This window comes from Chlamydotis macqueenii, chromosome 2 (assembly GCF_036417535.1).
Source record: "Chlamydotis macqueenii isolate bChlMac1 chromosome 2, bChlMac1.mat, whole genome shotgun sequence".
Taxonomy (NCBI): Eukaryota; Metazoa; Chordata; class Aves; order Otidiformes; family Otididae; genus Chlamydotis; species Chlamydotis macqueenii.
Window position 1 is genome coordinate 19,352,686 of NC_141557.1, and position 19,429 is coordinate 19,372,114.

The 19,429-nt window shown below is 36.5% G+C and overlaps 1 protein-coding gene across 5 annotated transcripts in view; it reads right to left on the reverse strand.

Annotated features, from left to right (window-relative positions):
* Positions 1–19,429, reverse strand: part of MLLT10 (MLLT10 histone lysine methyltransferase DOT1L cofactor) — a 129,400-nt gene that overhangs the window by 23,147 nt on the left and 86,824 nt on the right. For all 5 annotated transcript variants that reach the window (XM_086742179.1, XM_086742178.1, XM_086742177.1 and 2 more), the window contains one exon: positions 11,980–12,158. In XM_086742179.1, the coding sequence (XP_086598305.1) occupies positions 11,980–12,158 (179 nt within the window). The remainder of the gene's footprint in view (positions 1–11,979; positions 12,159–19,429) is intronic.

Consider the following 19,429-nt stretch of genomic DNA (forward strand, 5'->3'; position numbering starts at 1 on the left):
ATCCAATCAATATCCTTTTTCCCCTCTGCTTTAAACATAGTCATGCTATGTTGTAGCTCTGCGTTACATCATGATGCTTTCCAATTAGTGACAGATCACCTAATTACCTACCATAGCCAATATCTATTTGTCAACAATAATTTCAAAGGATATTTTTATCTTTTAATAAGGATATCCCTTATCCCTTGAAGTACAAGTACCAGATTAATGTGGTTGGGGTCATACCATTTACCAATCATACCAGGTTCTTCATCACAGCACAATGCTGCGATAGAAAGCGCAAAACTACCCCTTGTTCCTATTAATATGAAGTAACAAAACCAAGAGCACTAGATATCACCAACAGTTACCTCTTATGGCCAACTACTACTAAAAAGAGTATAAAAAATTATGCAGATGAAGTGTAAAGCTAAATTTTTTTCAAGCTATTCTACTACACTTCTGAGAAGATGTTACTAAGGCTTTCCATGCAATCATCTAGCTTCACAAAATATGGAAGGAAATTCAAGCACCAGACCACATATTAACATTGGCTTACTTCATCTAGAAGTCATCTTAAACTGATGTATTTTGTCAACGGCAAGCAACATTTATTGTGAACAATGTACTATTGAAAATAACATAAAAATTAAAACCTGCATTGCAATTAAATGAGCTTATATACTCAAACATGTTAATGGTATGTACATAATGATAAGAAAAAATCTGATAATATAAAAGAGCTGCCTTTCAAGTGAAAGCAGCAAAAGCAGCCTGGCCTTATGTTTCCTAGCTTAACTTGAAAAAGTGAAGAAAAGTTATTTTATCTCTAGAATTTTTAAGGCTAGTTATGCTACGGGTGGCATATAACAATTGGCTTTTCTTGGGTATTCAACACCACGGGAAGAATGTGCTACTGCTTCCTTTTACTCTTTCAGTACCTCTGGTATCATCTTTAATTTCATTTAGGAGATGTGGGGGAACCGCTGCTACGCATAATGACTTGCCTTCTCTGAATTGTTAGCTGTTCATCTGGGATGGCAATACACACCTACATACCCGTGGGTGGTCAGGCTGCAGTTAACTGCAGCAGCACACCACATTTCTAGGAAGCCCAGGAGGAAGTTCTGCCACATCAACAGCTTTTTACGCATCACGTGCTGCAATGCAACTCTAGACTATTTTCACCACAAATAAGGAATTTGCTTAAAAATCTTATCTAGACCTTGTTTCCCATGAAAAAAATTCCGAATTCCAGTTTGTTTTCCTATATGCCAAGAAATACAGGTGGAATTGAGGACAACACAGAAAATCCTTAATAAAATACTGTTTCCACATTTCTTCTGAAAACCCTCATATGACTTTTCAAAACAACTAGCACAACACAAAATATTAAAATGTAACATGATAAAACACTATTTATGTATTTTACCTAAACCGATACTTTTATTTACACCTTTTCAATTTGTATTTTGGCTTTCATATTTGAAAGTTTACATAATTAATTTCCAAGGAAACTATATCCACTTCTTGACTAAAACAACCTACAGCACTACTGATCACTGAAAGCAGAAAGTGTACTTCTTACAGCTAACCACACCTCACCTGCTATCATACATACATCACAAACGTGAATCAATCCCAAAAACTCACTGTAGTTTTTTACTCATTCATTCTACAAAAGCAATATTGGGATTGAAAAGATAACTCATCTCATACTGCTACTATTACCATCCAAGCACTCTGAAGTTCTTAAAGTTTGGGGTTTTTTAAAAACAGATAATCGAGGTGCAGTTTTACAAAAAATGTTTTCACTAACTGGCTGAAATAAAATATTTAACTGAAAAGCTTAATAAGGAGGCTGTAAAAGTTAAAACGAAATTAGGAAAAGAGTTTGTGATATCTTACAAGAAAAAAGCAACTTCTCAAACAAAAAGAGCATTAATTACAAATGCACAAATTATTGTAATTAAAATCTGTCAGGAAAACTGTATATGTGACATGTAAAATCATTCTATGGATATATTATTCACGTCATTAGTACTTATTATGTTACTAGCAAAAATAAATACTTTGACCTTCTAGCTGTAACGAAGACTCTTGCTTATGAACAAGCAAATAATCAAACATTGTCTCTGAGAATCAATTGTTTTGATTAAATGTACAAATAAATTCTTCAATTAAATGAAACTATCTAACCTTCAAGCAGTAGCACTCAAATATTTTTGCACGAATGGCATGAATGAATGCAACGGGGAAACACAGTGGGATTTGAAAGGCAAAATGAAAAATTAATGGCACACCTACAGAAACTAATTTATACCTCTGCCCAGTGTACAACAAGGGCACATCAAGTCATTAAAAACCACATGGGTAGAAGGCCCATCTTCCAATAATTTGAAAAAGCTATAATCTCAATTGCACTACCAGTTTACTCATCTCTTCAATGATAACCAAGCTAGATATTACATAAAATTTTAACCAATTAAAATCTATTTATTTATAAACTAGACACAAAAAGAAACTTGTACAAAAACTTACAAGAATGCTACTTCATTAAGAGGTCTTTTTTGTTTATTTCTAAAAAAAAGGTGGCTTTACAGAGATAAGACCCTGGGATTCCTCCACCTCCCCCACAAACCTAACTGAAAACAGAGCTATCATTTCTACACAAATCTCTTTTACCTCAAGTTTGTTCCTCCATCCTTTCCATCTACCTCTGTCTTCACAGCACTTAGCCTGTATGTGTTCTACACAGACAATGGAAGCAGCATCTTACCCAGGAATCTGTTTTCCTTAAGAACATTAACCTATCTATCAGGAATCACAATTTCACTCTCATATAGATAAGCAGAGAGAATGACTTGATTAGGAAACAAACCCAGTATACCCACATAAGTAATCTATTTTCATCACATGAGTATTCCAAAGAAAGCCAGACACTCATAGTATGGCAAATAACGGATCTAAGAGAAAAGTAAGTACTTTCAAGATCATCTATACTTTCAAAAATAGTAATAACAAAGAATAAGCCACTTATTCACAAACACTGACATTTTAACTTTCTAAATAAACCTCAATAGTCTTTGCTACTTAAGTGATGAAACAAACACCCCCAGCAGCAGAATTACTGCTGTGTAAAAACACTTGCAAGATTCTCCACATTTTATACAAGGCCTGTAAGGGCACTGCCTCAGCAATGAACTTTGCAGCTTGTAACAAAGCGTACACCAAGTTAAACCTAAACATTCCCTTCCATCTAAATATTTTTACTTATTCTTTCCATTGCATAGAGACTAGAAATTTTCACATTTTTCACATTCAACACCATTACTATTGTCTCAGGCAGCTAAATTGAAGCAGTGCTACACTCAGTTCAACGAAGAGGTCAATGTGCCTCAGTTGCCTGGAGACTGATGGTTGCTACAGCAGCACCAGATAAGCCAAGCTAAATAAGCTTCAGCTTGAAGGCAGAAAACATTTATTGCTAGACTGAAGCATTGATGCAGTTGTCTCAGCATGCAGCACTGCGCAAAATCATGCAACTGCCTTTCAGGCTACCTGCATATTGCATAAGTCTACGTGAAGACAATCTTACTGAAGCAAGAGGAAAATACAAAACGTAAAGATTTTAATTGGGCTAAATACTAGATTACTTGCAACTATGATTCCTTTGTTCTTCTAGTTGAGTCACATGTTAGAAGGAATTTTCCCTCTGGCTGTAAATTCTTCCTCCTTGCTACTCTCCTCCACCCCCACTCCAAAAATCCTCAGCTAGATTGAATGAGAAGAAAATTAGATTTTGACCCATTTTGCCTAGAAGTAACAAGGAATTAAAGCAGCTCTTAAGTGACAAATGAGAAAATTTAGATGGAAAAGCCTTTACTAGCATGGTTCTTTTACATTTTTAATTTTGCAAGACTCTTAAATTTAAGTGGCTGTGACACAAGTACGGTTTAGTGGTTTTGGAAGGAAAGTCACTATTTTGCATTGATATCTTACACCACAGTACCAAGCTCCTCTCTGTCTACAACATCCTGAGGGATGCATTTAGCACACTTTAAATCCACCAGCACTGGCAATTTCCTGTGACAATGAGTCCCAAGGATGAGCAACATATTCTGTTAAAACTTATTTCCTTTTGTTCTGGATGTGCTGGCTTTTCCTTTTATATCTTTTTTTCTTAAGTTATGAAATAAAGAGGACAGACTAATTTCAGCATCCAGTCTGTGATCCATGCTGATACTTTACCTTTGACTCAGTGGGCAGGAACCTCTTTTGAGGGATCTTATCATCAAGAGGTGTTTTGATAGTCACATAAAATACGTTAATTGATTTTCATGTATCCACCATTTCTATTGACTAGAGAATTCTAGTACCACAGTAAGGATATGATTCTGTTTTTTCTGGAAGCATGCTGCTTAAACCATGCAACATCATGATCCCCAGATGTTTTATTATTCTCTTTTTAATTACCACTCATATTAAAGGTAATACAAATCATCTTTAGAAAGACAAATGCAGAAAATACAACCAAACTGGCAACAGATTTGTAAAATCTGCTACTTCTATGTCGGGTCTTTAAAAAAACAAAACAAAACAAAAACAGACCAACGACAAAAAACACCACACCACACACTGTATGGCAACGTATAAATTGAACTTTTAAAATTGAACTAATAGAGCTTGCAAATATACTGTTTATCTGCAGGAAAGATCACTTAACTCTAGATTACATCAAATGAATTAGTAACAGCAAAAGGAAAAGGCTGGTATGACCTGATGTCATGATCATCTGAGAGAGTATATTTGGGAGAAATTTAGCAATACATTAACGTATTGTCATATATGCTGTCTATACTTTACAAGAAGGACTGATTTCTAAGTGGTGAGAGGTTTCACCACAAGGCACCCATCCGTTACTAGCTTTGCAGATAAGCACTAGAAATCTATACTATCTGCACTCTGGACTTCGTAAGTGCTATTCTGCCATTCAGCATCTCAACTATTTCTGTATTAAGAAACAAACTTCAGGAAGTGGCCTGAAAAAAATTTTAAAAGAGCATAAGAGTCTTTGTAAGTTAGGGAAATCACCTCTGATTATGTCTTACATAATTTACCATAACTAGAATAATTTTATTTGCATTGCAAGGAAGTACTACTGCTTAAATAAGTTTGTTGAGATGATTTCAAAGTCTCTGGTTTTAAGTCTTAAGATGTTCTGATCCAAAGGTGTCTGCAAGCATATTACACTAAATTCTTAACTTCTGCCATTACTCATGGTTGTGATGTGTACCCTTGGGAGCAAAGCAGAAAGTTCACTCAAGCAGCCAGCTATCTAGTGCAGGTTACTCGAAGTCCGAGATTGTTACATCTGCCACATCCCAATGTCCTAGAACTGAGGGCAATTTGTCTTTTTTTTTTTTTTGTGTGTGTGTGTGTGTGTGTATGTGTATTGATTCTACTCCCCAAAGAAAAGTTCATTAAACACGGACAGCCAACAGACCTGCCATTTTCTAGAGTACCCACATAGAGGATGGCCTCTGTGGCAATCCTCAAGATCTCAAGATTCTTGAGCTTTCACATTCCTCTATTGTCAACAAATAACTCCAAACCTATTGGGAAAAAAAAAAAAGAAAAAAAAAAAAAAGCCTTATCTCCCCCTCTAAAAGCTGGATCAGACACAGGAGTATAACCACCACTGTATGAATGCTAAAGAAAACCTAGCTGTTTTTCTACTGTTCCTAGGGAAAGTAAAGCCAAACAAACTTCAGAAGGGATAATGGAAGTGACTAAAGCAAATTTCTTTCACTTAGAATTGCAACTGAGTAGTAGCATCTACAATCCCAGTTCTCACATGTCCACGATGGAGGCAGTAGCTCATTACACTATGCTGAAGTAAACATATTATGCCGCCACAAATAAAACTTGGATTATAAAGAGTAATGAATAGCAACTACTCAGCTTCTCTATCTCTCTGCAAGCCATAAGGACTGCTGGTACAGATACTCCTTGTCCTTTTCCTTCTCTTTATTAGCTGCTCCTGTGGCAAAGGAAGCATAGTGCATAAAGCAAGAGATGGGAATTTAGGAAGAAAATAAAACAAAAGCTGCAGAGGAAGAAAAAGAGCTTTAAAAATAAGAAAAATCCACTAGCAAAAAAAAAAAAATTTCTCTCTGTCCTAAGAAAGAGAAAATAATATTTTGGATTGTACAATATTGTTTGAAAACGCCTCACAGATGTGCTTATTACAGTCACTAAAAGCACAGCTACCATCGCATAGGAGAAGAAAAAAAAATAATCTTCAAAGTCACAATTTGGTCTTATTAAATTTCCAGAATAAACTCTGAAAATTTCAGAATAAACTGGAGTTTACTACAATGTAAAAGATCATATGTTACTGAATCATTCAACACCAGCACCACCAGAGAGTCAATGTTTACAATCAAAGGCTGTATGTCTTAAAGAAACCACTACATCCCATTTCCATTCCCACTAAAAATACTGTTGAAATAAGATAACAAGATACTTAAACGTATATTTTTTCTTAAAAAGGAATACAATCTGAAAGATGGCTTCAACGATCAACGACTGGAAGAAAAGTAAATTTAAAACCTTTACTTCCATTTCTGTAGTCTGATCCTGTATTGTGAACGTAGAGACCCCAGAAATAAACAGCCACAGAACACTAGCAGGGTAATTTCACTCATTTAAGTAATCAAAAAGAACAGACAGCTCAGCCAATTTCAGCCTCAATCTCGACCAAAGTAGCAAACATTTCATTATAAAACACTAAATCTACTATGTCAATATTAAAAAAAAAAAAAACCACATTAGAATATAAGAATCTAACAACCACCATTTTCTGATAAGCAGAAAATAAATCCTGCTGTACAATACCAAAAGAATCTGAGGCACCCAGGTCACTGCCTTTTTATGAACACACATTAATCATTAAGAACAACTTCTGAGAAAGAGCAATACAGCAAACTTACAGAAAAACGTAACAAGCTGACAAGCATTTTTGCCATAATTATGAAACACAAGGAAATCTTTGAGATAAAAACAGCATAGGATCTCAGAGTGGCGCAACACATGACTTGGCTCAACAGGGAAAAATTAAGACAGTATTCAGAATCCAAATGCAAGAAAGTTATTTTTCTCAACAACGGAGCACACATTAATATTCAGGAAAAGTTTAAAATATGCTTCTGAGAGAAAAGACAGTAGTTTGGGATATAGTAATTTGCTGTTACATGCAAAACAGCCAGACTGACAAACACGTCAAGAGGATCAATTCATAGAAAACCAGGAGCAAATATTTGTGTGGGCTGTACCTTCTTTCATGTATCCCTTTTTTTCCTATATTCTTGCAATTGTTATGCTAATAAAGCCTCACTGAATTAAGCACTGTAACCTATCTGAGGCTATGCCCAGGATACATGAAAAAGAGGAACAGGATATAAAAAAATCTGCATTTTCAGCAAGTGGCATTTTTACTAAACCATTGATTCCCACCTAGTAAGGAACACCAGTATTTAAATTCAGTTATGGCACAGTATGGAACACAAGCTAATAATCTCTTATGGATTTATGAGATTGGAATAAACATTATGAGTGGTACGAGAGAGAAGAAAATGAGACACAAAAGAAAACGTAATTGTAACAAGGCCCATACTGTGGTTTTGTCTTAAAAACAAGCAAGCAAAAACCACGGTATGGGAACTACCATACCAGACCAGAATGAAAAAAAAATCACAAATCCAAGATTTTCAAGTTTTTTTGTTTTTTTTTTTTTTTTTAAAACCCAAAGCTTTAAAATCAGTGCTGTTTACTTGTTGAAGGAAAAAGCAGAACTTGGAGGTTTAAATCACCGAAGTTTTATATGGGCATATCAGTTATTAAAAAAATAACGAAAGGCACACTAGTATTACCTAATATTCTCACTTGAGGACAGTTGCTTTCAATTGCTTGCACATTTTCTGAGTACTAGGAACAAAATTTTCTGTATTAGATGTCTACCATAACCTCCCAATCAAAATATTTTAGCCAACTTTGAGCCTAATTCTACGGAAATATACTTTTTGTCAAGATCATCGCTCTAGAATTTCTCAACACCCTTGTGCTTTAAAAAAGATCCATCAAAATTTGACAAATTTATGATGGTCCCAAAATCATCATTACAAACACCCAATAGAGATCTAAAAACAGCTGAAATCTTAAGAGGAGTGCACCTTAGCAGCACCACTTCAAGGTTATTCCAATTTTTAGCACTATTCCAATTGCATGGCTGCCATCCTGACAAAATAGCTGAGCAACCAAGCTTTGGGCATACTTGCTCTCTTAACTAACAGTTTAAATAAAACCTACTTTTTAAACTGTTACTTTACATCTGCTATAGAGGCACAAGCTTACCTTAACTTATAACCATTGTATGTATAGCTATGATCTTGGTTTATTTTCTTTTAATTAGAAGACTACACAAAAAAAATACATTAGCACACTGTTATTTGAAGACTTTCATGGTCAAGAGCTGGGTAAACACTGAGAATATATCCACAAGAGCCCAGCAAGCAGACACAGCACTCTGATGAAACTTTGCAGAACTAAGTATGTAAACCCTAATCCTTGAAGTATAGTCATTTATGATAACTGCATGAAAAAAAAAAAAATTGGTTTTCTCGAATTGGCGAACAACTGCGTGGTAAAATAGGCTCTCTTGACTGAGTCTCTTCAAACACTAGTAAGGATCTCAGGGACTGAATCTGAAAAAGACTCCCAGAGTCCAGGAAAAACAAAGGCATGTTACAGGTGGCTGTCATGATTCAGTGTGAATCAAAGACACTTCCAGGAGGGAGACTTGCTTGGAATTTTCAAGTATTGAAAGCTGGGAAAAAGCATCTAATCTGCCTGGTGCAATGACAGAAGTAGTACCAATCCTAAACTTCAACCAGCACATGAAAGCACTTAATACTTTAAAACGCACAACAGACATTCATATTCTTTCTCCTCCATGCTAGGAAGTACTCTATAAAATCAATTCCCCCATGAATGAGGAAGAACTGTGTCCATGGTCCTTAAAGCCTAGTGAACTGACTGTTCACCTCTTGCCACTACAACTTCTTTCTAGAAAGCTTCTATCAAAATGGAAAAATCAGCAGTGGAAAAAAAAAAAAACCAAAAACCAGAAAGGTGACAGTTAAAGCAATTTAGCTTTAATTGGATATTTCCATTGCCTACCCGTTGGATGTTACTGGATGCCAGACAAAAAGGCAAAATGCCAGTCTGACTGCGAATAGTGAAGACAGGGAATACGGAAAGGAAAAAAGACTGGGACAGTAAACATAGGTGCCTTGGTTGTGGAGTATAACTTGAAGACATGTCATGGTACACAGCTTATCTGAGGCATGATGTTTGGTTGAAATATCAATGCTTGTATAATGGTTCAGATGATGAAAGGACCAAGTTTAAACTTATGCACTGACACCACAGATATAAGAAAAAACAAAGACTATGCCTTTACCAATTTCCAACTGGCAGACACTAGCTACCAAAGTATAGTCCTAGAATCACTGAAGCAGCACTTCATTAATTTGTTAACACAGGAGTTCCCTTTTAAGGCTGTCAACCAAAACTTCTCCCCATTTGAACCTCTCTTTATAGGTCAGACCCAAAGACTCTTTAAACGGTAGCAGCTATGAATATGATCCTAACAAGTAAATCTATGACCACTTGAAAACAAGTTAGGCACTGAGGTAAGATACACAACTCCTCTGGGGGAAAAAAAAACCCAAACAATTTAAAAAACAACACATCTCCCAAAAAACCAGAGCCAAAGGAAGGACAGGGATTTTAAGTATTTAACCTATGGAGGGCTCTCTAGTTCTGCTCAACACTAAGAAAAAGTGCACCTCCTATGGTATACTTCACCTTTTTGTGACAACACGAGGGGGAAAAAAAAAAATACTATGGTATGTCTGTTCCTGCTGGCTAAATATGGACTCTGTCACACTGCTTTTTTTAATCCATGTATCCTCTGACAGAGTTTAACAAATAGAAGTGATGGTGCACAATTCTTGCTTACTTAACTTTTCCATGTCATTTGTGATTTTTACAGACCTCTGTCTTATCCCATCTCAGTGTCTCTTTTTCAGGCCAAGAGTCCTCCAGTATTTACTCATTCCTTATAAAGATGCTGCTCCTTGCCATTGTTCACCACCACGGCTCTTGTATCTCTTTTGATATCTACTGTATCTGTTTTGAATAGAAACTGCATTTTCCCTTTAACATGAATTTCATTGGCCCTCTTACCACCTTGTCAACATAGGCTGGTGAGGTCTTTCAGCAGTTTGTGACAGCTGATTTTCCTAACAGCTCACTGCGTAACATGGCATAATCAGCAAACTTGGCTTCTGTCCCACCTCCTTTTCCTAGACCATTTATGAATACATTGAGCTGTACAAAAGGCTGTAATGCTGATCTCTCCAAGACTCTGATGGTACACCTCTCCACTGTGAAAAGTGAGCATCTACTTGTCTGGGTTTTTAAAAATCTTTTCATCTGCTACTAAGCTATGACACAACTTCTCCCCTTATCTCCAGACTTCTCAATTTAAGTGTCTTCAGTGAGTTATGTTGTGTAATACTCTTTGGGATATTTTAGTTTCGTTTTGTTTTTAAAAAAGGAATGAACTCCAATTGGTTGTGATTTCCCTTCACAAAAGCTATACTGGCTTGTCACCAAGCATCGTATTTTTAATTCTTTTTTTTTTTTTTTTTTTAAATAGTTTCTACCACTTTGTGCAACAGAGATGACACCTAATTTTGTGTGAAACTAACCAACAGGTTCCAAAGTTACAAAACAGAAGTCACACACACTAGCACAATGCAAGCCTTATTTCTTTAGGAAACCAGTCCAGAAGGATTACATGAAAATATGAACTGTTAATTATAACAACAAAGTGTTATTTGATATTGAAATGTGTTCTATGTTGGCCTGCACATAGTGCTTCTGCTACACACGTACACCATACACACACACGTGTGCACGTACACACAGACATAAGTATGTATGTATGTATGAAGTTTGATTTTAATTCTTCAGGTTTATATCCACTATCTTAAATCACTGTAAACTCTACAAATTAAAAGCTGATGGCTTATATGTACACACGAAAAATATACATTTGATGCATTCATTGTAAAACAGACTACCATCAGAAAATGCAAAATACAAGAAACAGGAAGTATAAAAACATCACGTCCAATACAATATTCCTTCATACTTACACTCTAATCATGGTGGCTCTATACAACTGTAACTTCGTACTCTCTTGCCTTGATAAATGCAATCTTGCTCAACTTAAATTCATACAAAATACTACCATAAAGGTATTTTTTCTGCTTCATTACTTCAACTATGTCACCCTTCTGCCCTCCTCCAGTGCCTCCCCTATCCCTTCATCATCAAATACGAACTATATATCTTCATTTGTATGACCTTGCAAATACAAAACTAGAGCATTTATGTCAACTTTCATTTGCTATCAAGACGTCAGCCTTGGCCACCTCTTTGCCAAAGCTAGTCTTAGTTGTCCATTTGTCAAATCTCACAAATAAACTCCTCTGTTCTTTAAGTGATACCAGCATTTTTGTACAAAACATGCAAAACTTCACATTTTCCTCTTTTAAATCCTTTCTTAAAACATTGTTGATAACAGACATTTGTTAGAGCTCTGATGAACTGCAGCCAGCATTTATGCTACTAGTCATAACATAGTCATTATTACTATACAGTTCCAGAGACTCTTTTTTAAAATCTATGTGCTTTAGAAAGATGGAACTATGTAATATCATGGGGAACTTCTAGCCACTGTAATTTTTTCACAACAAACACAATGTTTATCAACCTATTTTCCAAATAAATTATTGTATCTTTTAACATTGAAAACAAGCAGGTCAATAACAGGGTTTGCTATCTTAAACTCTTGCGATAGTTTACCTGAGTTGCAGCAACAACAGTAGTTATAGAAGGCGCAGTTGAAGGTGACAGAGCTCCCACTTGCTGCAAGTGGCCTGAAGCCTGCTGAGGTAAATGAGAACTGGAAACGGGAGTGCTAGATCCTGAGCCAGATACTGCATTTGGAAATGATACTGCTACATCATTGCTGCTAAAAATACCTGAAAAAAAATTACAAAAACAATTACATGCATCTTTCTCTCTCCCCCTCCCTCTGTTTTCTAGTAACCATGTAAATATGCAGTAGAAAATTAATCAAGACAAACAAGATCACTTAATACATAATGCAGAAAGTTCCTGTGTTGAAATTCTAACCATGCTGATTGATAAAAGTGCTCTCATCATTTGACATTCTACAGTTTCAGGGAACACTGATTGATTCAGTTCTAAGTTTCTGTAAAATATGTGAGATAAATCAAATATTTAGGTGCATTACAGACTGCTCAAATATTAACAGTAGCAGATTTTTTGGCTAAAATGCCTGTCTTCAACTTAGCCTGCTATCAGAGTTTGTTCTTTTAATGAATTACTGTAAAAGTTAAAGGACATAAAGAATGAAGTATTGGGCTATATAACTGAACAAATACAATACAAATGGAGAAATACTTTTTAAACTTTAAAGTACAATGTTTCTAAATAACATACATTTTTCCAAAAAACTTAATTTTGGCAACTAAGGATTGCTTTTGTATTTTCAGAAAAATATTGACAGCAAGTCTGAGGACAAAGTCCTCAGATTTGCTGGTAGAACTGGTGATATTTCATTTATTCACAAACTAAAACTCCAACCATGATCTACGAATGCTTGACTAACATTTCTGCTAGAACAGCCAACAAGTAAATGACTAAACATGTTAACATTAGTCAGACTCGTACGTTAGCAATTTAAACAGGAAGAGTTCATACCCCTCTGTGAAGCCATTACTTCTGTTCATCTACATGCAGGGTAAAGTTCATTACATAGGTGGGGAAAAAACCCTACTGACCAGAAGCCCAGGACAAGAAGTAGTACCTGTCTATGAAACTGTTAGGCTCCACGTGCATTAGATAAGTGAGCTGTCAGCTGGCCAAGGAATATCAAGCATGGTAGCACTGAACTGCAGTTAGAGGAAGAGTGCCACAGGGAGTAAACAGAAGTAGAATGAACATGGTTAGATCAAAAAAAGCAACAGAACTGAAACGCCAGTTAGAAGGCAAAGGGTGGAGCTAGTTTGTCACTCATACAAATAATGACTTGAGAAGGCAGTGACAGTAAGAAGGTATGCAATGTTAAAATATCACTCGCCACCCAGCAATCCCTCTGAGCACAGGCAGTCAAGGGAGACTAATATCATCCAAACCCACACATAATATCCAAACACTGATGCATCTTAAATTCTCTGGCCCTATGAACTGTCAAGAAAAACAGAAGAGAAAACTAGCCAAACCCAGCAGAGAAAGAAGACATGAAAAAACAGCGGAAGACACATTCTAACAGCACTTTTTTCCTGACTAAGGTTAATGACTTCTTGTCATCTTCTCCCCAATCTCGTCATCATAGTGCAATTCTGTACCTGCTGCACTTTTCTACTGACCTTTGTATCTTTTTCTATTTACCACACCTTCCTGGGTCATCTTCCCCTCCTTTTTTTTTTGTCATCATCCCAAAAATCTACAGTTACGGCAAGATCCTTAAAGTGTTCACTTTGTTATGACCTTTCTCCAATTATATTCACCTCATCTAACTAGACAGTAAATTCTAGTGATCCTGCTCTAGATTTGTCCCTACACACCACCAAAATGAACATGATTAACAAATACCCCTGCTACAGAGTCTACATTTAAATGTGACATAATTACAACCATAAAACCGAAACATACTCCAGGTCCTCAAAATATCTTTTTTTTAAAAAACTGCTTTCAATCAACGATTTCAAGTTAATAAAAAGGATTATATATTTGATCCTTTGTATTTTTAATGCATTAAACAATTAAATGTATAAAAATTCTTGAAAAATATCAGATTCTCATGCAATTATCTGGCTCCAGGAATAATTAATTTTAAGAGTAAAAATAATGAAATATCACAACACTTATGATCAAATCATAAGAGCTTGTCACCACAAATGCTATCACTTAGAAAATGTCCAAGATTATGAGTGGAGAAAACAAAATTTTTGGTGACTGTCAAGCAGCAAAAGACATTTTGCCAGAAAGGTAAAACAACTTCAAAGTTTTAAAGCTACTGTAGGGATTTTTTCCTTAATTTTTCAAAATCTTACTTATTTTAATAACTGCAGAGTTTCTGCCGCTTCTATTTCAATGAAAAGGTTTATTCTTCCTCTTAAAAATAAAATTCTGGAATACAAGCAGATAGTTGTAAAATCACAGGCATAAAATTACTTCAAAAGAAAGACAAGCAGTAAACTAGTTTGCCAGTGAAATGAAGTAAGCTATTATTTGTTTCTAGTAGTGGCAGTTGTAGCAGTATTAAAAACACTCACTAGTTGTTGCTCTTGCAAAATATAAGACAAATATGACCTATCTGCACAGCCTGTTTGGGCTAAGTGTTTCCATTTAGCAATACCCTACTTAATACATAAAGTACATGCACCTTCTGGAACTAGTCATGCAACCAACATATTACTCCATGCAAGTATTTGCATAAGAATTGTATGCTGAACATACAAACATATGCTTGCTTTTCACAGCACTTCAAAAACACTTGCATAAAAACTATGTACATATCATATTAGAAAGCCAAGGAAGTACATATTTAAAATGTCTCAAACATATCAAGTCCTTTTGGGGCTTTGGGAGAGATAAAGAACTTTCTGAATCAGGATGGTATAATAAAGCAAGCCTGAACAAATCACTATAAACCACATCAATGCTTAAAACAAATGAACCATCTTGAAGTCCTTCCTGAATTACTGAAAAGCCAAACAGCTATAGCATGTGATGAACAGCATAGTGTAATTTGTCAGAGGCATAAACAGCATGGTTAAATACAAACATTTTAAACAGAACACAGTTCTTCAACCGCAGGTGGAGATGGACATGTAATGCTCCTCAGGTAGTCTTACTGCTTCACATCACTAACACAGCTGCAGAACATGGTTTCAGGTTCTGACAGATAAATGCATGCAAAGCCTCCACTGCTGGAGTGAAAGGCTTCACAAAAAGGCAACTGCAGAAAAAAAGACAACAAATAATTGCCTGCTTAGCATGGAAGGGTAGTACCATAGAGCAGGTAGTACACACCAGATCATGCAGATTGGAAAAATCTGTATTCTTTTTGCTGACAATCAATGATGAAATAGACAACAGATGAAACAAAAAGAACATCAAGAATGGTGAAAAACAAAACAGCCTCAAGTCAGAACTAGCTGTGCAGCAACATGCACCAAGTGGCACACAGAACAATTTTGGTGATTTTATTTAAAATCTCAAAAATAAGTAATTCCATGAGCAGAAGATTTAACAAAAACTTCTGGCTTTCAACAGTGTTGCATCTCACAGATGACACTGATACACTGAGCTTTCGCACCATGACTTCTCTATCTAGCTACAAAATCCTCAGTTCTTTTTACTTTCTGGTACTACAGCACCCTGTATTATTCAGCTCTACACTGGTGATTGTCTAGTGCAGCAAGAGTCAAATACAGGCAGTGGTTACTCTTGTAGCCATACACCGCCCATCCCTGCTAAAGGAATTTACACATTTTAGACTCCTTCATCAAGTTTGCTTGAAATTGGACAAAAGGCTCAAAGCTTACTGTGGGCTACAATCAAGATGGACAACATTTTCCTGCTTAGGAAGCTAGGAAAATGTTCTCCCTACTATAAAGCTGCATTTTTTTTTTTAAGTCAGTAACTTGAAACTCTTGCAACAGTTGCAGAAAGAGGAAATTATTTGAGGTATCGATGGGTTGCTGATCCTAGCACTTTGCCAAAACTTAAGGAATAAGTAGAATCTGGTCAAAGAGGCTTTGTTTAAATGTGCACAGAACTACAGAACCTTCCTACTTTGGGGGAGGACAGATGGACATGGGACAGGGAAGTGGGGACAACAACCTCAAAGGGATTTGTAGTATAATTTACAGAAATAAAAGGAAATTTTGAGTTATAAGAACTTTACAAAAACTGAAGCTATATACATGTCTTCAGTGCCTTCACTTCCTATGATCTCAAAGTCTCCCCTAAAACCATGACAACTTTCTATATAGAGCCAAATGAAAAAGTGCTTTTGAATGAAGCAGTCCACTAATTAGTAACTGAACATGTAGAAAAATTGATTCAGTTTAGTTACACAAAAAAGAACATGTTCTATTCCAGTAGAATGTTAATAGTGGAAGAAACAGTTGTTAACACTATTACGAAACAACACTATCTGTATTTTTGTTATTATGACATAAGCTAAAGTGAATCTAACACTAAACACAAGGAATAAGAACTAGTTATTGTGACACAGTTGTCTAAAAAGAGACGCAAGAAAGTCGTGTTTGAAATTGCTGACCTAGCAACAATATTTCATCTGAGACAACGAAACTGCAGCTTGGATCCTAGGAGCAACATATTTCCTTCATAAAGAAATTGGAAATCTAAGGAACAAATAATCAAGCTGTTTTCCTGCTGCTGATGAGGAAAGTGGTAAAGTTCACTTTCAGACAGGTTTCTAGAAGATTCTGAAGTTATCAGTTCTGGAAGTGCACGGAAGTGATAGCTACGGATCTGCAGCCTGATAACTAGGCAGCATTTCCCTCCCTTTCAGTGATTGGGGTCCTTTTTTCATAGAGGCACAGCAGCCTCTGTCACAGATCAACAGTCAATATCCTCCTTTTATACAGGACATTCTGTGTCCTCTCCATGATGAGACAGAAAGGAAGAAAAAGCTCCCAGACTCAAAGTACCCAAAGAATACATAACATTGGCCATGGCGGGGAAGAGAGAAGATACAAAATACAGGCACACGTTTTCAAAATGGAACAACTATTCTAGCTTCATATCTATTGACAGCAGGCAGACTGCTGTAATTACTCCCTTTGAAAATACTGCATAGACTGGATTTACAGTCAAAGACTGAAATACTTGACAAGCACCTTCACACAACTGAGAAACACCATTTGGCATGGCAATGTCACATATATGATGAATCAGTGATCTAACAACAAGCTCATCTCATCTTCATATTACAGCAAAGACCTGAAGTCTGCTATCAAACTTCATTAAAATGAATTCCAAATCCTTGACAGCTCAGCTAGCAAAAGATGTTTAGTCAATCTCTTCTGCCTACTTCTATTCCTATGTTCATGATCCTGACTGTAGAGAAATGTATTCAATATCAGGGTGGGGAGTGAAGGATCAGAACTGATCTATCTAGCTACCAAAATGGTCTTCTACTCTGTTCCGCTAGTCCCACCTGCTATAGTGAACAATGTTATTTTATACTTGATCCCACATTCATTAATGACCACACATGTCAGCAGATTTACAAAACTCACGCTTTAATAAACTGTAACAGTGAGGAATACATATACTAGTTAACTAACATGAAATAACACATATAAGTTGCTTAAACCAAGCTCAGTCATAGAATCATAAAATCATAAAATGGTTTGGGCTGGAAGGGACCTTCAAAGGCCATCTAGTCCAGCCCCCCTGCAAGGAGCAGGGACACCCCCGACTAGATCAGGTTGCTCAGAGCCTCATCCAACCTGGCCTTGAATGTTTCCAGGGATGGGGCTTCCACCACCTCTCTGGGCAACCTGTTCCAGTGTTCCACCATCCTCATTGTAAAAATTTTTTTCGTAGTATCTAACCTAAATCTACCTCCCTCTATTTTGAAACCATTACCCCTTGTCCTGTCACAACAGGCCCTACTGAAGTTTCTCCTCGTCTTTCCTGTAGGCCCCCTTTAGGTACTGGAAGACCGCTATCAGGTCTTCTCCAGGCTGAACAGCCCCAAGTCTCTCAGCCTGTGCTCATAGGAAAGGTGCTCCAGCCCTCTTATCATCTTCATGGCCCTCCTCTGGACCCTCTCCAACTGGTCCACGTCCTTCTTATGTTGGGGGCTCCAGAACTGGACGCAGTACTGCGGGTGTGATCTCACAAGAGCTGAGTAGAAGGGGAGAATCACCTCCCTCGACCTGCTGGCCAGCTGCAAGCGCACGTCGCCGGCTCATGTTGATAACTGCTTGTTTAAGGTTCACACATACAATTAATTCACATTTATGAAATAAGATATACTAAGCATTTCTTGCTTGTTCTAGTCTGATTGAAGTACTCTTCTAGAATAAGAGCAGTAAGATAAAGAGCTCCATGATCGTGTCTCAGACATATATGCTCAGAACTACAGGAAAGACCTGTAGTTCAAGTGTGTCACAGCACAGAAGGATCTTTGCAAGAGAAAGTTAGATATGGAAGAACAACAGAAAAATAAAGATCTTAACTTTTATTTAGATGTTCACTTTTGTCATAGTGAACCAAGACATATGAGCCTAAGTTAATATGACATAGTAAAAACAACACAGTTTTAGGCTCACTAAAGAGTACTCCAGGGTAGGAGCATGACACTTGTGATGTACTTTTCTTAATGATTTCCAGGGAGAACTTAATGTGTTTGCTTAAGATCTCCAAAAACCTACCACAGCTCCAAACCATTCTGACAGCAATCTATCTCAGCGCTGAAACGGTGAGTCACTGGAAGCACTAGATTCCTCTTCCTTACTAACATAATATAGTCTTTTACAGGAGTTTCTACTTCAAAAGTTTTCTCTCTTTCGGATTCCAGTGATCTTATCTGAAGGTATGCTGCAAGACGTTTGATCAAACCAGAATTTTCAAAAAGAGAGAGAGTCTAACAACTAACAACAGCAATTCTGTTGTGATTTGTTATTTCTGGTGGTGGCAAACAGCTGTTGCCTGAACTGCTGAAAGTCTGCACATAGCTATCATTAGCAACAACTAAAGCTTCAAAGTTGTATTCCAGAAACTCATGGTCAGATAGTTAATATTACAACTTAAGGTTGTAATATTTGACAACTGAACAATAACACTTCATTATTCAATACTCTGCAAAAATGGGCAAAAATAACTATTTCAGGATGACTTCTCTTGTTAGTTGTTTTTTTTTTTTTTAATTTATATGGTTTAGCTCAGTGCTACTGTCCCCATGCTTCAATGCAGGCAGATACCTTTTTATCAACACCGTAAAAGTCTGCCCAAATTGGGCTAGATTTAAAAATTTTAACTTATTCATGCTCAGTAGAGATTCTGTCTAGTTTAGGTTATCTTGTTAAATTCATACTATATATACTAAATTCTGCTGGAGGCCAAGGCTACAGAATTGAAAATTTTCTTAGGAAATATGCTGTTTTCTAAAGTTGATGACAGTGCTGGGACTGGCATGATGGATGTCTGTTCTGTGCTATGACTCTCCTCACTGCAACTC